Source organism: Perca fluviatilis, chromosome 16 (assembly GCF_010015445.1).
Source record: "Perca fluviatilis chromosome 16, GENO_Pfluv_1.0, whole genome shotgun sequence".
NCBI classification, from domain to species: domain Eukaryota; kingdom Metazoa; phylum Chordata; class Actinopteri; order Perciformes; family Percidae; genus Perca; species Perca fluviatilis.
This window is the reverse complement of record NC_053127.1, coordinates 22,957,910-22,985,893: the sequence shown is the minus strand read 5'-3', so window position 1 is coordinate 22,985,893 and position 27,984 is coordinate 22,957,910. Positions and strand designations below refer to the sequence as shown.

The following is a 27,984-nucleotide window of genomic DNA, read 5'->3' as shown; positions in this document are numbered from 1 at the left end:
AAAACAAATGGCCTAGCATTACAAATTTGTTGCATCAAAAAAAATGAAATAGCCAAAAGTAATTTAGTGATGCACCAAAAATAATTTATTGGCAATAAATTAAACATCTCAAATATAACAACAGAAATCATACATATCTTAAATTTGCAGCCGTTTGCTGTTTCACATTCCAGCCATGTGCCTTTAGACAGTGAAGTGGTTTGGTTCATTTCTTCAGCATTTTCAATTGGTTGTAGTTTTGTAAAGCACGGCACATGGTAGTTCAACAGCACTGATTCCACCTCTGTAATACCTTTTAATAGCTATATTTTTATTAATGCAAATTACCCTGAAAAATGTTATCAAAATCATTTAATTTGGTTGTTCTGCAGTTCAGTCAGTTAAAAGATTTTTGATTTAGTCTGACAGAACACAATTGGCCAAAAATGTATGTACATTTTTTACATACTGGTTCGGTTTGCCTTTGAAGGGTGCAGCAGGTTTCCTAATATCGCTAGTTGCTAGAAGCAGTTTAATTTCTTGCTCTGAGTATGTCCACTCCACCAATCACCTTGTCATAAACTTTGACAATCTTGTTGCTGGCAATCCCTCAGTAGAGCATCTCTGAAACCATGTCTGAAACCTTCCCAGAGACCTCCAAGTTCCATTTTTCCAGTCTAAACTGCAGAACTGTTGTAGTATAGTCAGTCACTCATGTGAGGCTTACATTTATTTTCAAAAAACTGTATAATGATAATGCTCCTGAATGTTTGATTTTGCCTGCAACACGTGAGGCATTTTGTACAATATATGTAGTCTTGCTGCACATTATGGCTAGTTATTGCAATAATAAAATGTCCACATGAGCATCAACTGAAGTCTCTATCAAGTGTTTGCACTTTTGACCCAATTGGAGTCAAAAGGAGCCACAAGGAGAGCAGAACCTTTTTTTTACTGACAGAAAAACTTATTGCCCCGCTTAAAGAGTCTGCCAGAGATCCTGGCTGGTTGAGGTTTCAAAAGCAAACTGAAATGCATTATGATATTCCACAGAAAGTACCTTTTATAAAATAAAAAGTACAATAGATATATTGCCTTTCCTGCTTCGTATATAAGATACAACATTCTAAAACCAATATATAAGCAACTATGAATGAAGTGCTAGATCAAGACTGATTTTTGTTAACTTACTTAAACTATGTGTTGAAAATTACATTTGCATGGAGAAAAACACAGCAATGTATATATTTTACAGTGTAATGCAACTATGATGAGTTGTTTTTTGGGGTAAAATAAATAGCACTTGAGAACCACATAATAAATCACCATTGTACAACCCAGTAATTTTACACATGCTTTTAAAAAACTGTCCAAAGTGCAACCAACAGCATCATACTCACATTTTATGTCATTAAATAGTTCGAGAGCATTTCCACCATCGATCACAATCAAACACTCATACTATAGTTTGTTTTCAAACAGGTCATAAGACGTTTCATTTTAACTTGTACCTTCTCCTTACTGTGCAGAAGATTTTTACTCGAAAGAAATAGATTTCATAATCACAATTTAACTTCAGTGATGTGATTTCTCTTCAGAGGAAAGCCCTCCCAGAGGTATCCTCCTTTTAAGATGTACAGGTGACAACCCACCTGGGGTGTTCAGCCTGTCAAAGACTGGATCCTTGCACGGTTTAGTTGATCTTCTGACAATAATAACAGAGGCCCTAAGTCAGGATGACCGACATCTTACCCTAACAATGATAGTCAGTTATCCAGTGAGCTTGCTCCTCCGTTGGTAGCTTTGCCTTTTGATTTGCCTGATGAGCGGAAAGAGAAGCGTTTGATGAGACGCCGAGAGAAACTGCCAGACTTTTTACGGCTGATGGATGCAGCGGCAGCAAAGTTATTGCCCATGTTGGAGATGTCTTCGTGGGATTGGCTGAGGCAGGACACCTTTTCTCGATGTCTTCTGCGGAACAACAGCTTCGTCCCACTCTGTAGAAAGCCCACTAGAGGAAGCAGACAGAATACTTCACTGTATTTAAGTGGCAATCCATAATTACAGTACCTTGGACAGTACAGTACAGGACCTTGTTGAAAAAAACTAACCAATTATCCAACTAATAGTTTTAAGAACGAATTCACTGATTTCATGAGATAGCTTCACTATCAAATTGATATTCAAATAAGACTAGCACTGATCCACTCATAACCACTTTGGTCTGGTTGGGTGTATGCTGCAGCATGGCCCCCAGAGGGCAGTAGAGGTTTTTGTGTTCTATGGCCTGTAAAGCCAGTCATTGAAGTTTTGATGAATAAATATTCTTTAATGTATGCAAATATTTGTGTTTGCACTTAGCAAAAGACATTACTAAACAATGTTAGTGGAAACTGAACCTCTGATGATTTTAGTGCACTGACCAAGTAGCAAGCAAACTATGACAACTGTGTTACCTTTATGGTCCTTGAGGCTGCGGGTTTCCAAGGCGCCAGTGGAACCAGTATCTGATTCCACATCATCCACAGAGGGACGCTCCGACACGTCGGAGGGTGTGGTTTCATCTGGGTCCTGGTGGTGCCCTGTCCCATAATGGTTGCCATGCATGGCTGCGTCCATGGCTGCAGCGTAGCCGCTCGATAACACACAGTCATCTTCTGAGAGCGGAACCTGCTAAGTGATAGATATTGAATCCACTTATAATATACTTATACTTATCAGTAGCCCTACAGAAAAATACATCGCACATTTACAACGAGAGACAGGTGCGTCGGAGGAGGACAAGCAGATCAAAAAGTAGCAAAGAAAACTCCCGCACACTGTCTAACTTGCAAAAAATATATAAAATTTAACAGTAGGCAATGTTTCGGTACTGGACCATCTTCAGGCAAATGGTGTTACAACCTGAGAAGCCATCTTTTGTAGGAGGTGACTGTTTTTTGTTCATTCATTCATTCACATATCCATTACTATAGATAGAGCTTAAACTTCAATACAACCCCTCTATAGTAACCATTATATGCATGATTTATGATATATTGTACAGTATGACTAAAATAGTAGATTAATGGCTCATTACATCTGTGTTGTTTTACCAATGATGGCTCAAATTTAACAAGCCACTACATTTGACATAGTTTCCCTTCTCTGACCTTTGACACGCCTGAGATGATCAGCGTGCTCCTCTTTGTTGGTGTCTTCCGTGCTACTTTGGAGGCGGACTCCGTCAGCTGCCGTATGGCCGTCTCTGCAACAGGATCCAGGCCATTAGAGAGGCGGCTGCTCTCTGAGCAACAAAAACACAGATATGTAAATCTGCACTATACTGGTAAACTGCAATATACAGTTTTTCAAAAGGGTGCACATTATTAAATTGATTTTTGTTGCAGTGAATGCCGATTTTGAAAATGTATTGTTTATCAGAAATATATATACAAACACTCCATTGTACTAAACTAAAAAGAAGAGATTATTTTATTGTCTAACAAATTAAATTTGTGTTTATCACACTTTTTTTTCTCTTTGCTTTGTATAAGCAAGTAGTTTCTCTAAATAAACTATGTTAAGGTTTTTGAGTTAGTGCATGATGTGTGCTGAAAAGAATGTTACTCTCCTCTTGTGTTACACTGCAGATTGCTGCTACTTTGCATTTGTTATGTAAAACAACATCTGGCCTTTCAGCCTGGAACTCACTGCTGAGGTTGGGGCTGGTGCTGCTTCTGCCATCTGACAGGATGGTGGGTTTCTTCTCAGTCACCTCCACTTTGGACGGCGAACACAAAGGGGAATCACCTGAAAGGCATTACAACTATTTTATGTCACTGTTAATATTATCTCAATATTCTTTTATAGCGTGTTGTACACCTACCCTGGCACAATGTAATACTTCACTTTGTACTTATCTACCTGGACTGCGGTCCAGTTTCAGTCGAGACTGGATGGTCGTGACAGTGGTGACAATGGTCCCATCTGGCATGATAGTTCGGTCCACATCGACTTTCTTGGTGGGGGTGAGTGAGGAACGAAGTGGCAAAGCACTGTGGGCGCTGCGCGGCTCCTCTGTTTCCACATACAGCAGCTGGAGGAGTAAAAAAAAAAAAAAAGTGAAGCGGGGATGGGTACTTTCTTAAAGAGGTGGGCACTTTATTTAAACTTCTGGACATGGAGGGACCATTTTAGAAGACTAATCAGTGTATGTATAGCAGGAAAGGTGCAGGACAACAGGGAGTGTAGCAATATGAAATGTTGGCCTGCGGATTGCAAAAGGGAAAAAGGCAAAAGGTTGGCTGGTGAAAATGCCAGAGGAGATCTGAAACAGCAATCACAGGCATGACAATAGACTATGTAGCAGCTGTTATACAACACTCCCTCTCCTTTTGTGGTAATTCTTTGTTTGATTCCAGCTTGCTTGATGTTAGATAATAAAGTGTGATGTAAGTGTACACTTCAAGGCATGATAATGGCTTTGAAAGAGCTTCCCAGAATTTTACAGAAATGTGCAGCATCTTGGCGCTCACCTCTACTGTGATGGTAGCGTTTGGGGCCAAGCCGAGGCCGTGGCTTATTGACAGTGTATGTTGTCCTGTGGGAACTTTGCACCGGAGGTCCAAGGCGATGGAGGCGTGGCCGGGCAGGAATTCTATCAAGGTTGAAAACAAAAAGAAAGTTTCAACATATTTGTATAAACAGCTTTAAGCTGTTCCTTCACTGTAGTTCTGAGGCCATAATGGGGGCATTTCCTGACATTGTATACATCCCAAAATGCTAACCATTACAGTGAGCCAGCCAACAGTGGCACAATGATTTTGCTTAAGCAGGCTAAACATTCCTGCTGATCAGGTTTCTGAACAGCAGCCAATGCTAAATTGCTATCATGCAATGCCTTACGTTCCCTTTTGCCATTCCGCTCCAGAAGTCTTATTCTCAGCTCTTTGGTCTCGAGGCCCAGCTCCCTTTAACACAGAAAAACTTTCTTAGAATTCAAGTGAAACCCCACTCTGCAAAATTACATGCACTGGAATAATGCGACTTCTTTCTCAAGTTGATTTTTCCTCCTTCCAAATCTTAAATAATGTTCTAAAAACATTAATATTCATGCATATATAAGCAACAGTTAATTTTACTTAATACATTTATTAATTAAGCGAATCTGCTTCATCATATGTGGGTGTTGTTTGTTCAGTTTGATTGACAGAAACAACCCACCAACTGTCATCTAAATGTTAAATCCTGATTGGTGCACAGAATAATCAGCGAGAAGAGAGATAAAAAAATACTGAACTCTGTCATGTGACATAACCAAAGCTGTTCTAGCTGATTGAAAGAATACATTTTCAGGGCTTTTAACGTTGGCATGAATGTTCACAATCATGACACATTAACAGCAGTTTTCACATCTTACAGAGTGATTTCTTCACTCCATTCCACTGAGGCGTCGGGGTTGCTGGGCACAGACAGGAAGCGGGTTGTCCTCTCTGTGGAGGGTTGGTCCAGGCTCAGGACACAGCACAGCTCCCCTGATCTAGACCACTGACCTGCATGCACAAAGCGAGATAGTGAGACCTCGGCAATCTGCAGGAAGCCAGGCGGAAATGATCTGACGCTGAGGGAAAATATCTGACCTTTACTTAAGGTCGCCCTGAGCTGCCGGAGCAATAGTCGTCTCACCAAGACACTCTGTGGTACAGAGTTCAATCCCGCTGATAGATGGTCCATGGGGGCCTGGTAGCGTGCAGAAAAATGGTGCAGAGCACAGGATCTATCACACAGCATCCAGTCATAGCAATTTATCTATTTCAGAATATAGGCCTTTGTTAGTTTGTCTTATTGCTGCAAAGGTAGCGAAAAACACATCATTCTCACCAAAGGACTTGGCGCACAAGTCTTAAGGTTGAGGACCATGGCTGGCTGAGTGCTGAAGAGAGTATCCTCTATCAGGCCCTTAATCATGTCCAGGTCTGCCCCACCCTCAGTGCCCTGAGACAAAAAAGAAGCAGCCGATTACTCTCTGACAATGTGTTGTAGCAGGGAGGAGGCAACATTTTTTACTATAGACAAAAACTGGGGCTTTTAATACATTTGTAAGGCTAATTTTATTTTATTTCTAATTTCCAAGAATAACAAATAAACATAAATGTTTACTATTGCTTTAATCTAAAAGCAATCAAGTTTGTTCAAAAGGCACATTTGGGAGATTTAATCAATCCTAATAGTTTGACTACATAATACCAAATTTTGACTTTTATATTCTGGTTTTCAGATTCAGTTTGTATCCTAGAGAGCTGTTCTTTACTTTATTGACTTTGTTGCTGTCTTAAACAAAATGCTTCAAACTGCATGCACATGTATGTAACAATATACAAGAACGCCATTTCCCTCACAGTGAGATTAATGCGGTGAAAAGTGACTCACATGCAAAACATTACATACTGACTGAGATTTATGAATAGAATTTGACTGAAAGCGTGAGCACAGTCTTCGAAATTTGCATAATGTGTTTACCTTTTTTTAACGTATGCAACCTAGTTTGTAAACTCTAAATAGGTCCAGAAACGAGGCCTCTGCTGACTACACGAGGCAGACGTATCATATTAGTGGTATAAGTATCAGATGTTCTCACCTGTCTCTGCAGCTTGCATGGAGACACGGTCAGAGTAAATGATGGCTGCTTAGAAAGAGCCCAGGATATCAGCAGACCCTCGTCCTCCACCTCCTCCAGGCACACCACCACCTGATGGAGACGGACAGGCAGACAGCAGGTTAACCGACATGCTTATTTCTGATGATTATAAGAGTACTAGAGTAAGGATTCTACGTGTCGCATTTTGTCATTAAAAAAATAATCGCCACACTATTTAATTTAGTTAATTTAGAACAAACAAGGCCTCTTCCTAGATGATTTGCAGCCTTTGCTAGCTTCAATATATTTTTACATTATAAAACACTAGGTAACATTAGGGACCAGAGAACATGCAGAGGACACTTCATTCCCATAAAATAAAAACAATTCTTATAATGCTAGATGGTGGAAGGAGTGTAGTGCAGTTGGAAAATCACTTCTAACATGATTATCCTCTTAAAGAAAGAGAGAAAACAAATGTCACTGAGACATGAAGCAACAGCACTAACTTTCTTAGTTTTAATAACTACCTGCATTACTGAAATAAGACAGAGGCTATTTGATTGTCATAACTAGTCAAATATACTAAGACTCCTCATTTAATGCAGATGGCGGGATTACATGTGATTCTTCACATTTGAATAACAATGCAAATGATGCTCTAAAATTCTCATTTGTTTTAGGGGGCCTGTCCTCAAATGTGCTAATTGCAACAATCCAGGTAGTGTGCTCTTGTACCTTTGCCACCATAGGTGCTATAGTGATCTGATAGGTGTCCATGGAAACGGCAGCGGGTGATTGCTGGGTGACCGTCACAGGAAACGTCACTGTGTCCACCCAACATTTACAGTGTAAAACCTGTAAAACAACAAGAGGTTGACGAAGGACAAAACTTGAAAATGGGAGTAAAAGTTGTTGATGTTTTGACACAGAAATTTGGTCCAAGATGTTTGTCATGTATGCCACAATCAAAAAGTACTGGTTGACTGGATAAAGATGTCTGCTTTAGAAGTTAATTTGTTACAGCTGTAATGAACATAGACTATGAAGATGACTTACCATTCGGTGTGCTGATTGGTCGGTGCAGGTCACGCTATCTATTGCAGAGGCAGTAGTTAACTGGAGACTGCTGTCAAAAGTGATCTGGATGGAGCTCTGGGTGAGACGAGAAGAGAACAAACATCCCAAAATTTACATAAGAGAAAGAGGAGAGACACGTGGGGATGAAATAAAAGATTTTGTACTGCAGTGATTACATAAATGCAGCTGGTTAGCAGTAAGTCACAGTCATGGGTCTTTAGCCAATTAGTAAATGAAATTGCTGCTGTATCATTTAGACTTAAATGCAAATTAACTGGGACATTTCATGAACTTTAAGCATGTTTGGTATCAGACATCTAGGAAGTTCATTGATCTTTGCTCCAAGCGATTAAACTCCTATGTGGTACTGATCATCTCATTCATATGCTAATCACGCACTGCAATCATTAAAAAACAACATTTCCGAGTCCAGATTATTAATGTGTGATTATTTTCTCATGCTAAAGGTTAACCATTAAAATTTGACATTGTTAAGTCTGATGTAGAAAATTTACATGAATCAATAAACAGACTCTTGTAAGGTGCTGCAATGTGCATGCCAACAAGCATGAGGATATTTTAACCATGAATGGCAAAGCTCAACTGTGGTTTAAGACCAGGCAGCTCTGTGGATTTGTGCACTTATATGAACAGTGCCTGAAGATACTGGCAAAAAAATACAACATATGTTTGACCAAAGAGTGGCAAGGAGTAGGTTCAAATTCTGTATTAATGCAGAAGTTGTGGATTTCCCCTTTCGATCAGGATGCTTTAGCCCTTAGAACAGCGTCCATTATCAAAAAGACTGCATCACCAGTCAATGTGCTTAGTCATGCTTACTGCACGGAAGCTTTTACTATATGAGTGTTAGACTTAGTAGACACGCACCAACAAAAGGAAGTAGTATCTCAGTTGTAAGAAGAGATTTACCAGAACCGTGGCAACATCAGTGACCTACTATCACCGTGTGTGTGTGTGTGTGTGTGTGTGTGTGTGTGTGTGTGTGTGTGTGTGTGTGTGTGTGTGTGTGTGTGTGTGTGTGTTTGTGCGTGTGCGTGTGTGCGCCAGAGAGAGGATCTGTTTCAATAGATGGCTTTAACTGGCTCAGGAGATGCAAGTGAGAGAAAACAAATCCCCTATTGTCAGGGCATATGTTTCTCCAGGTCCAAGTCCAATCTCTATCAAACACAGTGGAGGTGGGGCAGAGGTGGGAGGATGATATAACAAAGTTCAAGGTGTGTGTGTGTGTGTGTGTGTGTGTGTGTGTATATGTATATATATATATATATATATATATATATATATATATATATATATATATATATATATAATGTTCAATGTTCTAGCCAGAAGGGCAGGAAGCCAAGTGCAAGGCTGCAAGCTTAATAGGTTCCCCGGAACCAACACCGTAGCCACATGACTAGAGCGTACAACCGGCTGTGTTTACTTCGGTTGGCTGGAGCCTCTAAAACTGCTCAGTCACCCAACCGTTCATTACATCCAAAGTGCAGAATGAATATGATGTGATGTATTTCAGATTGAGTGGGGTTAGATAAACCCATTAATCACAAGGCTTATGAATGTGTGTGTGGCTCATAGATGTGCATTACTAAAGGTTTGTGTCATTGCAGTCAAACACCACTGGAATCTTTGCAGTGACGAAAATTGTTGTGAGCACTTCTAAATATTAGTGTTTTGTATACATACATTCTGCAAAAATGAGCATGATGAGGTTGGCATTTTCATCCACTGCTTTTACTAGTGACCCCTCTGTTTCTCCTTTATGCCCAGCTGTCTTCCAGCTGTTTGAGCCAGTTTCATTCCACCTTCTCTCTGACATAGTTAAGCAGCTTCGTCCTGCAAACTGCCTGCTGGACAGTATCCCTGCACACTTACTCAAAGTTGTTTTTAACACTGTTGGGTTGAGCATTTTAGCATTGGTTAATACATCTCTCAGCTCAGGGTGTGTTCCAGCTGCTTTTAAACAAACTGTTGTGCAACCACTTTTAAAAAAGAAAATTGAATCTGGATCCTTCAGTTTTCTCTAATTTTAGACCTATTTCTAAACTTTCCTTTCAATCAAAAGAAACAGCCCTTCTAAGAGTTTTTAATGACCTTCTCTTAGCGGTTGACTCAGGAAACTCTGCTGTTTTAGTGCTTTTAGATTTGACTGCTGCCTTTGCCTCAACCACTCTATCCTTTTATCCCGACTCAAACTAAATGTTGGCATTACAGGCATAGCCCTCAAATGGTTTGAATCCTACTTGACAGATAGGAGTTTTGCTGTCCACCTTGGTAATTGCTTTTCACCTGCTGTCCCTCTTTCTTGTGGGGTCCCCCAAGGTTCCATTTTGGGACCCATGCTCTTTTCCCTACATGCTGCCCTTGGGGTCCATTTTAAAAAAACATAAGATTTTGTTCCATTGTTTTGCAGACCATGTACAATTCTATTTGCCTGTAAAAAACAATGATAAGGACACACTTCAGAGATCTCAAAATATGGTTGGATAAGAATTTTCTCTGTCTCAATGACAATAAGACTGTAAGTTAAGTTGTTGTGTTTGGTCGTGCTGAACATTTTAATGCCTGTGTAGATGCTCTTGGAACCAAGAATCTGGGTGTGATTTTTGACAGTGCTTTTAAATTTGACAAACAGATTAGTTCTGTTATTAAAGCCAGTTTCTTCCAGCTGAGACTTTTGGCTAAAGTCAAGCCCTACCTGCTACGCAAAGACTTCGAAAGAGTCATACATGCATTTATTACGTCTCGATTAGACTACTGTAACTCTTTATATGTTGAATTGGATCAGTCGTCCCTTCGTCGGTTACAGTTAGTCCAGAAAGCAGCAGCTCAACTTTTAACCAAGACCAAAAAGCATGACCACATTACACCAGTTTTGGCCTCGCTCCACTGGCTTCCTGTCTGTTTCAGGATTGATTTTAAAATTGTATTTATTGAATTACTTATTGGAATTTTTTTTGTGTAAATTGTTAAAGGTCCCATGACATGGTGCTCTTTGGATGCTTTTATATAGACCTTAGTGGTCCCCTAATACTGTATCTGAAGTCTCTTTCCCGAAATTCAGCCTTGGTGCAGAATTACAGCCACTAGAGCCAGTCCCACAATGAGCTTTCCTTAGGATGTGCCATTTCTGTGTCTATAGCTTTAAATGCTATTGAGGAGGAGAGAGGGGTGGGCAAGGAGGGTGGGGGTGTGGCCTTGACCAACTGCCACTTTGCTCTTTTGAAAGCTATGATGTCTCTCTCTTTCTCATGGGTGGGCCAAATTTTCTGGGCGGGCAAAGCAGAGAAAGGGGAGGTAACCTTGCTCCTTATGACCTCATAAGGAGCAAGATTCCAGATCGGCCCATCTGAGCTTTCATTTTCTCAAAAGCAGAGCAAGATACCCAGGTCTTGGTTTATACCTATCGCCATTTCTACCCACTGGGGGACCATAGGCAGGCTGGGGGAACGCATATTAATGTTAAAAAACCTCATAAAGGGAAATTTTCATGCCATGGGACCTTTAATAATTGAGCAATGGGAAAATAATCGCTAATTGAAAAATAAATCGTTAGATTAATTGAAAAGTTAATCGTCAGATTAGTCGACTAAACAAAAAAATAATCAGTAGATTAATCGTTTAAAAAATAATCCTGAACTGAATGAGAGCAAAATATTGTTACATTTTTAGACATTTATTTCTGCATTTTGCCTTTATTAGAAATCTGATAGTGTAGTTAAAGACAGTAAACATGAGGAGAAAGTGTGTGGTATGACCATCGACTATACATAAATGTATATGTATTATATTATTATGTATACAAATATACAGTATATGTACATATATCCTCTTTATGTACAGTCTATATGTATGACATTTACAACTTGCGCCTATGTGGTACACAAAACCACTAGGCCACCAGACGCCTCCCAGTATTACAATTTTACAAGCCTAAAAACCCTCAGGTCCTGACCTCAATTTGTGACAATCCATAGTGCATTTACAGCACAGATTTGTGATTTTTATGTGAAACATGAAACATAATCCATGACAAAGACAAACTGACAACTCTATATTTTCTTTAGGACACACAGCAGCATTGGCTTGCCAATATATGTCAGTCAAAATCTAGCATGCCTGTTAACCTGTTAAGTTTCAGTCATAGTTGGAAGAATCACTTTCTGGGCTGCATCATATATTTGGGTGTTTACCACAGTGCTAGTTTAACATTTTGAAGCGTCTGCTTGGAAGATATAATGGTACAGCAATCCCCCAGTTTTTAGGTCTACTGTATACCTGAAATGAAAATATGGTTGGAAAATATTTAAATATAATTTACTCCTTCTTTAAGGTAAGGCCTTGAATATCTAACTGATAGACATGTTGCATCCACTGGCTTCTGAGGTAGCCATCTGGTACTCTGTAGTTATGTGTATCCTCCTGGCAGAGGCTACAGAGCTCATTTTGTCATGGAGAGGGCAATGCTAGCAGCATAACCTCTGATTTGTCCTTGTGAACAACCACTGTTCAACTGAGTGCGTATGTGGAAGGTATTTCTGGAAAGAGACAGTTCCTGAGGACATCCATGGTGTCGCTTCAGGTTTGTCAGAGTCACCCCGTTTGGATCTGACTGGCTGAATGCCTCTGAAACTCATGTGGGTCAACCAGAAATACACTCCCCCTGTGGCTTTTGTTGACCCCCATCTGCCTTTTCTTTCAGTACCGTGTATCTCAGGTTCAGGCTACAAAGGGTACAAGCTTTGTGGTGTAATAAAAGCAATTTACAATAAAACATGTCATGTTTTGGAATTCATAACATTCAAGACATTTAGGCTACATACTACTTACACAAGCACACTGGTTTGATAACTTGAAATGACAAAACACATTAGGATCTTGTTTTTTTTACCCATGCAAGCAGTACAGCTGGAGGGATGGCAATGTTAGCATGCTAACACTAAAATAAATTGGTAAACATGGTTAAGATTACCTGCTAAATATCAGCATGTTGCTAATGTTAGCATTTAGCCTCAAAGTGCTGCTGTAAGCTGCTGAAATCTATAAACTACTTCACCCATCAGCCATAAATCACGCATTGCTGGATTTAAACCAATTTAAAGTAGGCCTGTGAATTTCAATTCATTGTATATTTCCAATTTGATATTTATTAGCGTAAACTTACTAAACTACTAAATAAATAAATGTAATCTGTTAAATACAGTAAATTACATTATATTAATTTAGCTGGGATGTAGTACGTTAAAACTATAATAAGATGGAACAGGACTGCAAGGACTCCTATGTTAAGCATTTAGGACCTACAGTAACTTTACTTTACAATTTCTTTAGGTACTATATGATATTAGAATAATGCATAACGTGTGTCTCTGTTTTAAATGCTGAGTCCAAAGAGCCACCTTGTAGCTCAATGCTGGTGAATTTTAATTTCATCAGCGGCTCTGACTGACGTTATTTTCCCTGTCATTAGGAAGAAATCTACTTGAGCATAATCACACAGCATTAATCATCTACCGGCAGCTCACAGTCAGAGAGGGAAGAATTGAACTGGCCCTCAAGCTAATCACCAGGCTCTTTATAATTGCAGATCTTGAATGGGCAGGGAGCTTCCTTCCCAGCAGATGCACACTTGTAGGCTCTATTAGTCCTCCTCTATCACCCAGTGACGGTGGCTTGACATAATGTGTCAGCTGCAGATGCACACACAATCTGACAAAGCTATACTGGTCTGAAGAGGCCAACCAGTTCAGACACTCAAGCCTCCTCCACAAAATAATCCAGCACAGAGACATCTGAATAGCTCCATATTAAGCCAGCCTGCTAAAACAAGATTAAATCCAGAGGCTTCCGCATTAATAATTCAGCAGACAGACATTTTTGCTGGATAAACAACTGAGTAATGAAACAAGCTGCATCATGGGATTACTGTCCAAAGGTGCAGGATGTGTTTTTTATGCTGCTGAACAGCTTCAGGTGTCTTTAATCTCTCTGTTTAAACTGCTTATATTTAAATGGGACCCCAGTGTGCAAATCATGCGTATGGCGTAGAACCTGACATAAACTGTGACAACAGCCACTCTGCTTTTCACCCTGGGGTTCCTCTATAATCTAAATCTTTAGAAAGGTACTCACCATCTCCTCAGCCTATAAAAAATCATAAATAAAAGGAAAATACAAATTTCTTGGCTAAATATGTTTAAGGAAGAATCGGATTGGGGCACTGTCTAACACCTTGTCTGTACACACCCAAATGATGCTTTAGGTTTTACCGTTTTCTGCCATTTACGACATTTATGTAACAACTCCCAACCTTCCTGTCAGGATTCATCCCCCTGAAGCATTTTTTTGGTCTCATCTTGTTGTTTTGAATAGTGGACTTCAGGGGTCAGTGTCAGGTCTCCCCTCAGGACCGAGTGTCGTCAGACAGCATTCAGACGACACTCAAAATTAGTGAGACAGCATGAGCTGTTCTGTAAGCTAGCAGCGTTTACATGATCTCATATGCGTATTGGAGGGTTCTTGGTTTACGTCACGCTCTGCTGCAGTGAGCAGAATATATCAGACAGTGAACCACTGACTTATGAAATCTTCATAATAAGATTGACAAAAATTGCTCCAAGCGCAACGGTACAGCCAATGATGAATACCAAATACCCACAGTAAGAGGTGTTAACAACAAAAGCAAAAACCTTCCTTTTCTGACTGCTACTGAAATATCCATAATGTCCATCCATATTACTGCGACACTCACTCAGTGACTGGAATACAATGGCATGTGTCATTCGTGTAGAAAACACAAATCCAGAAATGTATATCTTGTTTCACAATGGTCCTAAGAGTGACTCAGTGTTGAAAACCATTGTGTATAATATTACAGATAATGGTGAGAAAATGAAATAAGATCAAGGAAGTCCAGTTTCAGTGTTACATCATTTACTGCCTAGACTTGAGCCAGGTGTCAGATGTCTTACATGATGCATACAGTGAATTCTCCAACATGTCCAAATCGTCCTTTGATTACGTAATCCTTTTGTCAAAATAGTTACTGATTATTTTCAATCAATCTAAAAACTAATTAATTCTGTCCTACATACAACGACTTCATGGAGGATGAAGATGGATATTTGTACCAATTTTCATGTACCATGGAAAGTTTGTGAATTTAATTTCTTTATTATTTTGGGTCGCACAAGGTGTTGAGTAAAAGCAGAAAAATAAATATTATTATTAGAAAAATAAATCATAACATAAACAATTAATAGCTACTCTAATGCTTGACCAAATATATGGGGCCTGCAGAGGAAAGTTTTTTTTTCCATGTAACTTGCCTTTATTTGGATAAATTTCAAACAAATTATTTAAAGACCTCTGTCAGCATCAATCTTAAATGCCGCAGAAGTACTTAGGTTAATGATATAAAGGATTTGTGTGCTAATCCCCACATGATGACACTTTGTGCTGTGTTCCTAATGAGAGCTCATGTTTGGCCGGATGTAGAAACATAATCAGGAAATGCATGTTAGAGGAGAACGTGAGTCTTCGGTACCATAGTTTAGGCTGGCTGCTCTAGTGTCTTTTTTCGAAGTGGCCACGGCAACATGCCTGGCAGGTGGCAGGTGCTGACTGCGTGTGAGAGTCAAAGAATGCAATGTGACTCACTTGGGCCACTTACTACTTGCCCTATCTGCACCAACCCCTACAGCAGGTTTTTCCAGAATGGTTTTTATGGAGGAGGAAAAAACCTAGAACAACAAACCAAGTTACAACTCTGAGACCACACAGTACAGACAAAGGAACGAGTTAACTGGCTATTATAACATGCTGCACTTAATACTGTACACTATGGAGACCAATCATGTCACATGACAAAGACAGTGTTGTCAATCACTAGTCTTTGCTGGCTCTTAGACAGACTCCTGGAGGTAGGCTATATCTATTCAACAAGACATGTTTGTTGATTTATTATTTCAGTATCAAGTTTCATTACCAAACTCTCAAGTGATTTGCATATGCCCCAGACACATTTAGAATAACAGATTACTCTGCAGGCAGCAGATATATTCTTGTGATGAGTAAGCTCGGGAAGCTTTTGCTCACACTCTCAGTTCACAAACTAAACACCACATGGACAGACATTCATGGACTGCTTGTCTCCTCCACCACTGACACATTTACGTCTGAAGAATTATCTTACAATATACATCATACTGTATATACTTTATCACAGCCAGATAAATCATTGTATCTATTGGGTTTTTAAAACATTGTATAAGCCTGAAGGTCATACAGTCATCATAAATCAAATCCACAGTGAAGGTATGATGTTTTTACGTACAAAGAATATCCATAGCAACCTTCTTTTATTTTAAACACAACCCCTTAAAATTTCATTTCTAAGCCTTCCTTGTGTGTTGAGTACTGCCAAATGGCTATCAAACGGGACATATTATGCTCATTTTCAGGTTCATACTTGTACATTGGGTTTCTACTAAAACATTTTTACATGCTTTAATGTTCAAAAAACATTTGATATTTATCTCATACTGTCTTTCTGAATATACCTGTATTAAATTAATTCGTTTTAGTGCCTTTATCTTAATGCCTATAATGGCACTGCAGCAGCACTTTCTACTTATATAGTATAGTTGTGACATCGCAACCGTCCGGAAGTCCTGACGGCTCGTTTAAAGGCACCGTTTTAAAACAAGGTCTGTGCGCATATCTCCGTGGATTGAGTGTTTTGTTACTTTAACAGTATTTATATAGCACTTCGACCTGCTTTATAGTAAAAAAAAAAAGATGTTAATCTCATTTTTTACAATATGGAACCTTTAAATTACTAATTGTATCCCAAACAGCAGTTGTGCTATGAGCAACTACAGCTAGGTTGCATTGTGATTTGTTTCATATGTTGTCACCTAGAAACTCTAAAATTAATCTAAATCTCACAAAACATTCCAAAGTTCACCCAAGGTTCACTCCAATGTTGTGGAGTTTCTTGGTAACTGAGAGCAATGAAGGTCACAATGGATCAACTAATTAGGCCGTTGCAAGATAACTCAGCTGGCACGCTACAATTTACCGCCATATATCAAAGAGAAGCAGTTCTAAAGAGTCACACTGCTCTGTTCACTGACCTCTCATTACCGGCACAAAAATATTGAACACTTTAATGAAAACGGATACAGCTGGCTTAATGCAGCATACCAAAACAGATGTGGTATGCAGAGAAAATAAATACAGAATCTCAGACCATGAAGGATTCAGACGAAGAAACATGAACATGTTTTTGCTCTAACTAAGTAGTTTGTACAGTACATCACATGACAGACTGTCCCGTATCCTTCTCATAGAAGGCTTTGTCCTCTTCATCTTGGGTGGTGATGGTGCAGTGGATATGACACATGCCTATGGTGTGGGAGAGACGGGTTCAATTCCCACTGCGACACATCAACCGATGTGTCCCTGAGCAAGACACTTAACCTATAGTTGCGTGAATAGCAATTGTAAGTTGCTTTGGATAAACACGTCAGCTAAATGTAATGTAATATTAAATGTAGGTACTATAGACCAACAGAAACATTGTCAGACTTTAAAGGGATAGTTTGGCATTTGGGGAAATATGCCTTTTCTATCAGAGACTTAAATGAGACGGTCAATACCACTCGCATATGTACGCTAAATGTAAATGCCAGCAGGCAGTTAGTTTAGCTTAGCATATAGAGTTGGAGGGAAACAGCTAGCTTGGCTCCCTCCAAAGAGTAAAAGATCCACCACCAGCACCTTTAAAGTGATTTTCCAAAATGTTAAAGTATTCCTTTAATATTTATGTTTATTACTGAGCTGTGTGATATAGTTGAAATCATTATCATGACATATTTCCATATGGCAAATGTATGCAAAATCTCAAGTAAAATACTCAAATTACATTTTAATGCTAATGATAACACATGATGATTATTATATCATCACAATACAATATCCCTGATTGTTGATAAATGATAATGCCAACCATAATAACTAGTATTCTAATATGAGGAACAATGGAATATTTTATTCTTTACTCCATTTGTTAGTATGTAAAAAAAAAAGATAGATTTGAGCAAGTCGGACATCTATCTAATCTGGGTGCTTCAACAGGCAAAGAGAATGCTGCTGTCATGGCCTAGTAATTGCATTTTTAGGCTAAGCTCCAAGTATATTTTCCAAACCAATATGCAACACTTGCACCATCACTGAATGAGTATTTCTCCAAAGTGTTCACTTGAACATCTGAGGGGAGGCTTTCAATCAGCCATGCTGACGTGACCCTTATGAATCAATATCGAGTGCTGTGTGTTTTGCACGTTCGCTCTGTGGATGGATCTGACCCCTTTAAACTCCTCGCCAACTCATCTCTCATTCAGCACACACACAGTTTCTGAGTGGGGGGTGCAGAGGATCCATCTCCTCTTCCCAGTGTTCATAGCAAGCATCAGACTTTGATTCACCCAGATCAAAGGAGCTATTTGAAAGGAGAAAGACCTTTAGAAACTTACGATTGGCCTGACTACCAGCTGTCTGGAGTACTCACCACACTGAATCCAATATTTCAGTGTGAAGCAGTTGCTTACTGCAGTTTAGGGAGATGCAAGAAAGGTGAGACAACCATTCTCCTGTCTTGAGCAACAACACAGATTCTGCCTCTTCCCACTGTTCCCACATCCATTTCCCCCCACAGGACCAGGTATCAGACTATTTTTAAGTGGTGTGGGTGTTTATACTGTGGCTACGCTGACTGGTCTTGCCTCTCTGCTCTTATGTGCATTGATTCAGAGCTGTTATGTAACACTGCCCCCCATCCTCTTACCGATAAGACACTCCAACTCCCACAGCTGCACCTCCCTGCCTACACACACTTCCAGTGCATATGGGCACACCAACTGTATCAGCCCTTGCTTAACTATTTATGCCTCTGCTAAGTGGAGTAACCTTAGGCGTGCTCCTCGACACACTGCCATAATGTTTATTCAGCTGTTCTTTCCAATATGATTTGTGTTACATCTCCTCCTATTCATGGCTTAAAGATCTCAAATAAACAGCTTACCCCATGCCTGCAAGCTTGCTCATTCAGAGCTTTGACCCAGGTTCTCTGCCAGTGCTCCTTGAAGGATTTGAAGGAGAACAGAGAGGTCAACAAGCCTTTAACCCCGGCCTCAGATGCAGGTGCTCCATCCCGGCCCGAGCGGAGCTTCAGCAGGAAGCTCCACACACCTCCAGCCTGGCTCTGGTGAGGCTGTGTGAATGAGAGCTGCTGCCAGGCTGTTCCTCTACTGTCCTGCTTGGCTGTCTTCCTGGATCTCCACAGCCGCAGTACAGTCAGCAAGTACTGTAACAGCCATCCCAACACAATGAGCAAGGAGGTCAGAAAGAGACCCACCAGACACAGCCAGCCCAACTCCTGGAGCTCCATCACCGTCTCCTGGAGCCTCTCATATCACCCGGTCCAGTTGGAAATATCAGGACTGTCAGTCACGGTAGATCAGTTCCCTGTAGCCTGTGAGTGGCAGCAGAAGACAGTCAGTCATCTTGAGTCAAGGGGTAACGTTACTAACAAGTTATAACTGAGGAATAACCCAGACTACACAGAGGATGCACAGACATGGTGGCTATATGGCCGCCTTAACTTTAATTTGGTTGTTTAAGATCACGTGTAAACACCGCGTGTGTATATTAAGCAGAAGCGCATACTAAAGACGGCGTTGTTACGTATAGCTTATATATCTAAATGAATCGTGCGCTAGCAAAGAAGACTATGCAGCGCAGATTAACGACAAAAATCAGATAATTATTTGTAGCTTCATAACAACCTACCGTTTAAATTAAACGGTCCGAGCTGAGCTGCAGGCTGCAGGGAATCGAAAGCGCATTGGCAATATGAAGCTGGCTTCATGGCGATATGCTGCCAACAACAAATGTGTTTGTCCCATCTCCGAGTCTTTAGCGATGTTTCGACTAATGTCTCTTTGATGTCCTCAATCGATTCCAAATGAAGCCTTCTGCTCTCTGTTAGTGCATTACAGACTCTAGTAGCTTTCAAATCTCCGCTGGTCGTACCCTCCTACCTCTGTAACCTCTTCAATGATGATTTGACAAAGAACATCAGTGGCCCACAGGTGGCGCTGGATCGGAGGAACGCAACAGTAGCCTAAGAAGGAAGTTAAAGGCAAAACCTCCTAAATATAAGGAGAAAGCTTCAGACGTAAAAAAAAAACAAAAAACAACAATCGTCAAAACTGTTTTTTGCACCTATCGACACGGCTTGTTTACCGATCAAAGCAGTTAACAACCACGGGTTCACTTTGAATTTTGGTAATTACTTGGCAATTTGTTTGTGAATTTTTAACACCTAATATCAAGTGGCTCCTGCATTATTACATAATCATGTGGCCCTGTCTTGTATAGGGGCCCTAAAAATCCAGTAAGGTTATATTATCTTAATTAATTGTATTTAATATTCTCACATAGATAATCCTTAATAAAGATGTGCTTAATCAAATTTCTGCTCCCATATGCAGTGTGCTCTGTATAATACTTCTAGCCCCTCAACACAATACAGGGGCCATAGCAACGTTTGGCCTCAGGGGCCTCCAGCAAATAATCCAGCCATGCCCATCCAAAAACTCCAGCAGTGGAACGTGACTAAGGTAATTTCTAGATATTTGTCCTTTACTTATGAGCTTTTCATTTTAATGTTACTCTATAGTTCCACTATACATTTTAAAGGCAAACTTATTTACCTGACTAGTACTAGTTACTTTGCAGATTAAGCTTTTACATACAAAACAGATGGTGCGCTTAAATACAGTATGCATTGATATAGATTGAACATTAGTTCCACAGCTACAACAATAATTTGCTATGTACACATTAATGCATCAGAATAACCCAAAAATATAATATATGATGATGTTAAAGGGGTGGTTCTTGTAATTTAATAGTTCAGCATTTTTATTGCTATTTTCACTTACAGTAAGTCATGGATCTGAATACTTCTTCCACCACTAATCTGTATGTGGCCATTTTACATAAAGTCAGAAGTCCCTCGTCCCACTGACACAGTCACATGTCCTGTATTTTAAGGAGACTGGTAGTATTTAATTGTTAAAATTGTTTGTTTAAATCTTTTATTCACATGGTAAATTGCCTTCTAAACATCTGCATAATCCCTTTTGTTGTTGATGTTTTGTTTTTCTTTTTAGATTGTAGCTCATCTCCCCATGCCAAAAGGCTGGTTGGGTGAATGAAAAATGTAAGCTGGCATTTTCTGAAAACAAAAGAAAAGAAAGAAAGAAAGAAATAAGGAAAAGACTCCTAACATTATTTATTAACATTATATTTTTGACCACAGGTGGCAGAAGTTCACTATACCAATGACCTAATAACCAAAGAAGAAAATGTCACTTCCGTGTCAACACAGTAGCAGGAAGCTGTTAAAGCTACATGTTTGTTTACATGTATGTCGTACAGAGAGAACGGTCTTAAAAGCAGAGGGAATACACTGATATTTTGAGAAAAGACAACAAATTAAGTACAGTCACCAAAGCTTTCCTTTTAATTCAATGATCTTCTCATGCTAATAATAACAACCGACGACATTTTTAATCATATTTTATTTTGAAGAGGTAAAGCGGAACCACCACCTCCTCGAAACTGAACAGTTAATGGTTAAACTGATGTCAGACGTGGAGTTTAGAGGCAGTGAGCAGATTAGCATTAATAACACGTAATAAAATATGGTATGGCTTACCATTACGATTTATGGAGCTATTTTTCTTTAACACCGGAAGCACGAAGATTTATTCTGTTTTAAAATAACGATATGACATGTTTTTACCTCAGTGAGGACAGCCAAAACTCGTTCATCGATCGCCTGAAGGGGCAACGTCTGATTAGCTAGCTCTGTGAGAAACGGACCCACCGAAATGCCTGGAAACATGTCACCAGTACCCGTCCTACCGTTGGTGATAAATTGTTTCATGTCTGCACTCGGCTGTATGGCCACATTGAAACTCATTCCTGCTTTCAAAGACCATTTCATTTCCGCCAGATTGTACGGAATGGACCTAAACAAAATATCCAAAAAGGAAGTGTGAGTTATGTTCTTATCCATCCTATAATTTGGTATCCTTAATAATATTTTAGGTAAAATTAGTTTTGTTTGGAAGTCCAATTTGCTTTTTCCCTGCCCTAATTCTCGCTTTGTTTCTGTTCCTGGTCACCCCTCGTTGCAGCCCAGAGTCCCAAGGAGTCATCAGTGGGACAGTCTTCCTCATCATCCTCTTCTGCTTTATCCCAGTGCCTTTCCTTAGCTGCTTTGTAGGAGATCAGTGCATGGGCTTCCCACACGATGAGGTGGGTCGATTGATGTATAGTAAGCCTGCATGTTTCTCTGAAATCTCAAACTCAACTCTGTTCTCTGTGTTGTTGTTTTTGGTCAGTTTGTACAGGTGATTGGTGCACTTCTGGCTATTTGTTGCATGATCTTCCTGGGCTTTGCTGATGACGTGCTGAACCTGCGGTGGAGACACAAGCTCCTGCTTCCCACCATGGCTTCCCTGCCACTGCTCATGGTCTATTTTACCAACTTCGGCAACACAGTCATTGTGGTGCCCAAGCCCTTCAGAGCCCTGCTCGGACTGCACTTGGATATGGGTAAAGATGTGCAGTTGTTTGCGGCATTGTCCGGGTAGAAGGAAGCTAAGCAATGCCCAGATGTTTTTCTAACCCAGTCACATCTTCCAGCTCACAAGAGGTTGAATGATGTTTCCAGGCCAGATGGGATATATAATCCATCGAGCATGATCTTTGTCTGGTGTACCTACTAATTATCAACTGGGAGTCACTGAAAATGAGTGCAGTTAAAATATGAATCTTCCTCGAAAACATAAAGCAGTTGTCTTTGCCTATTTATTTACCTACCTATTAGCTTTTCTGCCCGTTATTCTGACGGACATACATTAACATTTGAGGAAACACATTATAATTGTTATCTGGATACTTTGTGTTATTCTGTAACTAATATAATTTATGATCTTCTGCAGGTATTCTTTACTACGTCTACATGGGAATGCTTGCAGTATTCTGCACAAATGCCATCAACATCCTAGCAGGCATCAACGGCATCGAGTCAGGTCAAGCCCTGTTTATCTCCGGCTCCATTATTGTCTTCAACCTGCTGGAGCTCAGTGGTGTGTGGTTGTTTCCTTTTTCATCATCAGCACTACAGATCACCATCTACACTGCAAGTCATAAGTGTACTGTATTGTATTATGTATACATTGATTTTACTTGAAAATCCCTGAAACAAGTGAAAATAGTTTGGGGAAAAGTATGAACGTATCAGACTAGGAATTTGTCACCCTTTTCAGACTGAATGTGATACTGCATGAGTTATAAATGTGGATATGTTACAGTGCACCTCTTTCCTGTTGCATAACAATCAAAATTCTGAACATGTTTCGTCTGACATTTGTTTTGTTGTGTTATCTAATTTATCAGGAGATTACCGTGATGACCATGTTTTCTCCCTCTACTTCATGATACCATTCTTTTTCACCACATTAGCACTTTTTTACCACAACTGGTAAGTTAAACCTATAACCTAAGGCTGTTTCATGAAACATGTTTGAAAATCCGGAGGGATAAACTGTATATGTTTGTGCCGTTATATTCTGCCAACTTGCAACCTATTTTGTCACAGGTATCCTTCATCGGTGTTTGTGGGAGACACTTTCTGCTACTTTGCTGGTATGACCTTCGCTGTAGTCGGCATCCTGGGACACTTCAGCAAAACAATGCTGCTGTTCTTCATTCCTCAAGTAGTTAACTTTGTCTACTCCTTGCCTCAGCTTTTTCATATCATCCCCTGTCCCAGACACCGGCTCCCCAGGTAACAACTTTTAAATAATAAGTTTGTGATATCTTTTCATTCATCATTCATACTGATATATATACTCTTAATGTCTGACTTTCTTCCTTTTTGTCTTTCTCCCAATTAAAGGCTGAATCCAGACACAGGCAAACTGGGAATGAGCTACTCTAAATTCAAAAGAAAGGACCTCTCTAAATTAGGACACCTTATTCTGAAGGTAAAGCTCTTGCTGTTGTGTATTTTCTTTTTTACTGATCGCTTAACCATTTTGTCAAAAGAAAACCAAAAACTGTCCGACCAACACTGAGATAAGATATTATAATATATAAGATATTAAATTAAAAATTATTTAAAACAGAGAAAAGCTGAAATCTGCTTTTTTACTTTCTAATGTACTTAAACGATTAAGCAATTAGCAAAATGGAAAACTAAACTAAAATTCCAATTAAGTTTTTGTCTCTTGACTAATCATTTAATCAACTGATTATTTCTGCTCCATTTCAGTCACATTATCAATGTACAGTGCCTTGCGAAAGTATTCGGCCCCCTTGAACTTTTCGACCTTTTGCCACATTTCAGGCCTCAAACATAAAGATATAAAACTGTCATTTTTTGTGAAGAATCAACAACAAGTGGGACACAATCATGAAGTGGAACGAAATTTATTGGATATTTCAAACCTTTTAAACAAATAAAAAACTGAAATATTGGGCGTGCAAAATTATTCAGCCCCCTTAAGTTAATACTTTGTAGCGCCACCTTTTGCTGCGATTACAGCTGTAAGTGTCGCGGGGTATGTCTATCAGTTTTGCACATGAGAGACTGAAACATTTTGCCCATTCCTCCTTGCAAAACAGCTAGAGCGCTCAGTGAGGTTGGATGGAGAGCGTTTGTGAACAGCAGTTTTCAGTTCTTTCCACAGATTCTCGATTGGATTCAGGTCTGGACTTTGACTTGGCCATTCTAACACCTGGATATGTTTATTTGTGAACCATTCCATTGTAGATTTTGCTTTATGTTTTGGATCATTGTCTTGTTGGAAGACAAAAATCTCCGCCCCAGTCTCAGGTCTTTTGCAGACTCCATCAGGTTTTCTTCCAGAATGGTCCTGTATTTGGCTCCATCCATCTTCCCATCAATTTTAACCATCTTCCCTGTCCCTGCTGAAGAAAAGCAGGCCCAAACCATGATGCTGCCACCACCATGTTTGACAGTGGGAGTGGGGTGTTCAGGGTGATGAGCTGTGTTGCTTTTCGCCAAACATAACGTTTTGCATTGTTGCCAAAAGTTCGATTTTGGTTTCATCTGACCACAGCACCTTCTTCCACATGTTTGGTGTGTCTCCCAGGTGGCTTTTGGCAAACTTTCAACGACACTTTTAATTGATATCTTTAAGAAATGGCTTTCTTCTTGCCACTCTTCCATAAAGGCCAGATTTGTGTAGTATACGACTGATTGTTGTCCTATGGACAGAGTCTCCCACCTCAGCTGTAGATCTCTGCAGTTCATCCAGAGTGATCATGGGCCTCTTGGCTGCATCTCTGATCAGTCTTCTCATTGTATGAGCTGAAAGTTTAGAGGGACGGCCGGGTCTTCGTAGATTTGTAGTGGTCTGATACTCCTTCCATTTCAATATTATCGCTTGCACAGTGCTCCTTGGGATGTTTAAAGCTTGGGAAATCTTTTTGTCAATCCAACGGCTTTAAACTTCTCCACAACAGTATCTCGGCCTGCCTGGTGTGTTCCTTGTTCTTCATGATGCTCTCTGCGCGTTTTACGGACCTCTGAGACTATCACAGAGCAGGTGCATTTATACGGAGACTTGATTACACACAGCTGGATTCTATTTATCATCATTAGTCATTTAGGTCAACATTGGATCATTCAGAGATCCTCACTGAACTTCTGGAGAGAGTTTGCTGCACTGAAAGTAAAGGGGCTGAATAATTTTGCACGCCCACTTTTTCAGTTTTTTATTTGTTAAAAAAGTTTGAAATAGCCAATGAATTTCATTCCACTTCATAATTGGGACCCACTTGTTGTTGCTTCTTCACAAAAAATTACAGTTTTATATCTTTATGTTTGAGGCCTGAAATGTGGCAAAAGGTCGAAAAGTTCAAGGGGGCCGAATACTTTCGCAAGGCACTGTATAGTATCAGAATGCAGTGGCATTAAATGGTTTAGACGAACAACCATTTAAGTCCTTATTTTCTAAATTGAGATAATCCATTTTTTGTTTTATTGGACTTTACGCCACTATCTCGTAGTTTTTAGTCTGTTAAATGCTCAATAAAAATAAAATGCTTTTTATTCAATTTGTATTTTTGCTAAATCCATAAACATTAACAAATGGAAAGAGATTATATTCATGGAATGTGGAAAAATAGTCCAATGACCATTGCAGTTTGTGGAACAACAGTATAAGTTATGTGAAGCACATACAGTAAGCAAACAAATGGAGCAGATAACATAAAAAAATATAAATAATAATTGCAAAAGTCTCATAAAGTACCACCCTATCACCCTTTCCGTATACAAAGTAGCTGTCAGAGAAGGACGTAGTAGTCATCTTGTTTTTTATCATTATGGATTTATATGGTTTTTAGTCGCATAGCCTCATTTGGTTTTTGATTTAAACATGTTTGCTCATGTACTGTATGCACATCTTGCACATCATACCTACAGTCCAGTATCATGTACCCTCAATACACGAAAGCAAGTGGGTATTAGTGTGCCTGATGGGGCAGATCCAGTAAAACCTTAAACAACAACGCTGGCAGACTAGTTGGTATCACAGATCCGTCTCTGACCTGATTAAACTTGAATGTAATTTGTCAGATAATCAGACAGAATTGCCTTTTTTTTTACTTCATTATTTTATTTTACTATTTGAGTAAAGTATTGGTGTAGTTGGGTAAACGCACATGAGGCAGACCAGTGGCAGACTTACTGCTGTGTTTATTGGTTAATATCAATAATGTCTTTTGTCCTCAACAGGTGGCAGAGTTATTAAAGCTGCTAGAGGTGCGAAGAGGCCAGGAGGGAGATGATGATTTTATTGAGTGCAACAACATGACCTTAATAAATCTGGCACTGAAATTACTTGGTCCCACCCATGAGAGAAACCTCACAGTCATCATGCTCATCATACAGGTACTGTATAACAAAGCACCTGCTGTATCCAAACGTCCTGGAATAGTCATTGGAAAGTATGTGAAAGTTTAACTGGATGCTCATTTCTGTGTCTTTCCCAGGTGATGGGCAGCGTAGTGGCTTTTGGGATCCGTTATCATCTGGTACGTCTCTTCTATGACGTCTAGACAGCACACCGGAAAAGAGGAAAGAACGCTGACTGAGAAAATATGATATTGTTTTATGGAACTATTTTAAAGGCTCGTGGTTCATCTGCCTTTTGATAAATTCCATTACCTCACTGTTACTTTTTCTGCCTCAGACTCTACCTGCAGTATAGCAGTGCAAGGTTCAAAGCTATATTTCACTTTGTAGAACATTTTTCACATACAGTGTCTAAGCATGAACTGCAAGGGTCGGACATCAACAGCAGTACGTTATTCTCTTAAATTTCAGTAATTACAAGCAGAAAAATTCTGGATCTGACTGATCTTGTGTGTCCACCCTGAAAGTATATTTTTGTACTTGTTTTTTTTTAAGTACAGTAAGAGAAGATGACTTTCGGTCTTAAGGGCAGCCAACATCAATTGCTGACTGCTACTAAAATGCTATTTGATAACAGATTTGTGAAGGTGGAAGTGCTCTAAAAAATATTAACATATTCACACAGCGGTCCATTGCTTGATTCTGCTGTTGAAGCAAAAATAGCTTTGGGAAAATGTACCCACAATTAATTTCCCATGACTATCAGTCCATGCAACATTATAAAAATATGAATGAATAAGTTAATATATTTTTTGTTTTTTTTGTTTGTTGTTGTTTTTTGTATCTCTGAACAAACACACACAAAATGGTCATTGTGAAGAAAAGCAGTAATGAGATAAAGAGCCTACAATCAGTCTGAAGACAGGGAATTAGGTGGAGACCGGTGAATAGTGGCAATATTAGAAGAGATAAAGTGAGATTATAGTGTCTGGATTGTTGAAAAAGTTACTCAAGGTCTACAGAAGGTGAAGGGTGTCCCCTCGATATCTTTCATGGTATAGTTGGATAAATAGCTGTATTTTTATGACTGATATGAATTTTCCCCCCTGAGGGTTCAGCAGGCATCATTGTGAAGTAAACTGGCACTGGACTTTTTTGCTTAGGAATGTAACAAAAAGCTAAACAAAATTGTTTACTGTTGGGATGGAAGCCTCAAATTTAAAAATAAAAGCTGAGAAAATTAAAATATAATATT

At 39.5% G+C, this 27,984-nt stretch overlaps 2 protein-coding genes across 5 annotated transcripts; one reads left to right on the top strand and one right to left on the bottom strand.

Annotated features, from left to right (window-relative positions):
- Positions 1 to 59: 59 nt before the first annotated feature.
- On the bottom strand, positions 60 to 19,841 carry c2cd2l (c2cd2 like). 4 transcript variants are annotated; one of them, XM_039777693.1, is made up of 15 exons: positions 19,553 to 19,841; positions 18,786 to 19,235; positions 7,658 to 7,753; positions 7,337 to 7,456; positions 6,599 to 6,709; positions 5,842 to 5,955; positions 5,601 to 5,700; positions 5,381 to 5,513; positions 4,867 to 4,931; positions 4,497 to 4,618; positions 3,886 to 4,057; positions 3,673 to 3,771; positions 3,132 to 3,226; positions 2,436 to 2,652; positions 60 to 1,990 (listed from the first exon to the last, which is right to left on the bottom strand). In XM_039777693.1, exons 2-15 carry the CDS (start codon positions 19,149 to 19,151, stop codon positions 1,746 to 1,748), a joined length of 2,055 nt encoding a protein of 684 aa, XP_039633627.1. In that variant the 5' UTR covers positions 19,152 to 19,235; positions 19,553 to 19,841; the 3' UTR covers positions 60 to 1,745. The 4 variants fall into 4 exon arrangements, with proteins under 4 accessions (XP_039633627.1, XP_039633625.1, XP_039633626.1 ...); XM_039777691.1 differs by having other exon boundaries at positions 3,132 to 3,265; positions 19,553 to 19,840; XM_039777692.1 differs by having other exon boundaries at positions 2,436 to 2,649; positions 3,132 to 3,265; positions 19,553 to 19,840.
- A 1,534-nt stretch (positions 19,842 to 21,375) lies between these two features.
- Positions 21,376 to 27,980, top strand: dpagt1 (dolichyl-phosphate (UDP-N-acetylglucosamine) N-acetylglucosaminephosphotransferase 1 (GlcNAc-1-P transferase)). Its single transcript, XM_039778399.1, has 9 exons — positions 21,376 to 21,830; positions 21,973 to 22,093; positions 22,180 to 22,393; positions 22,783 to 22,929; positions 23,240 to 23,324; positions 23,442 to 23,630; positions 23,742 to 23,829; positions 26,610 to 26,765; positions 26,867 to 27,980. Exons 1-9 carry the CDS (start codon positions 21,664 to 21,666, stop codon positions 26,930 to 26,932), a joined length of 1,233 nt encoding a protein of 410 aa, XP_039634333.1. The 5' UTR covers positions 21,376 to 21,663; the 3' UTR covers positions 26,933 to 27,980.
- Positions 27,981 to 27,984: the final 4 nt, after the last annotated feature.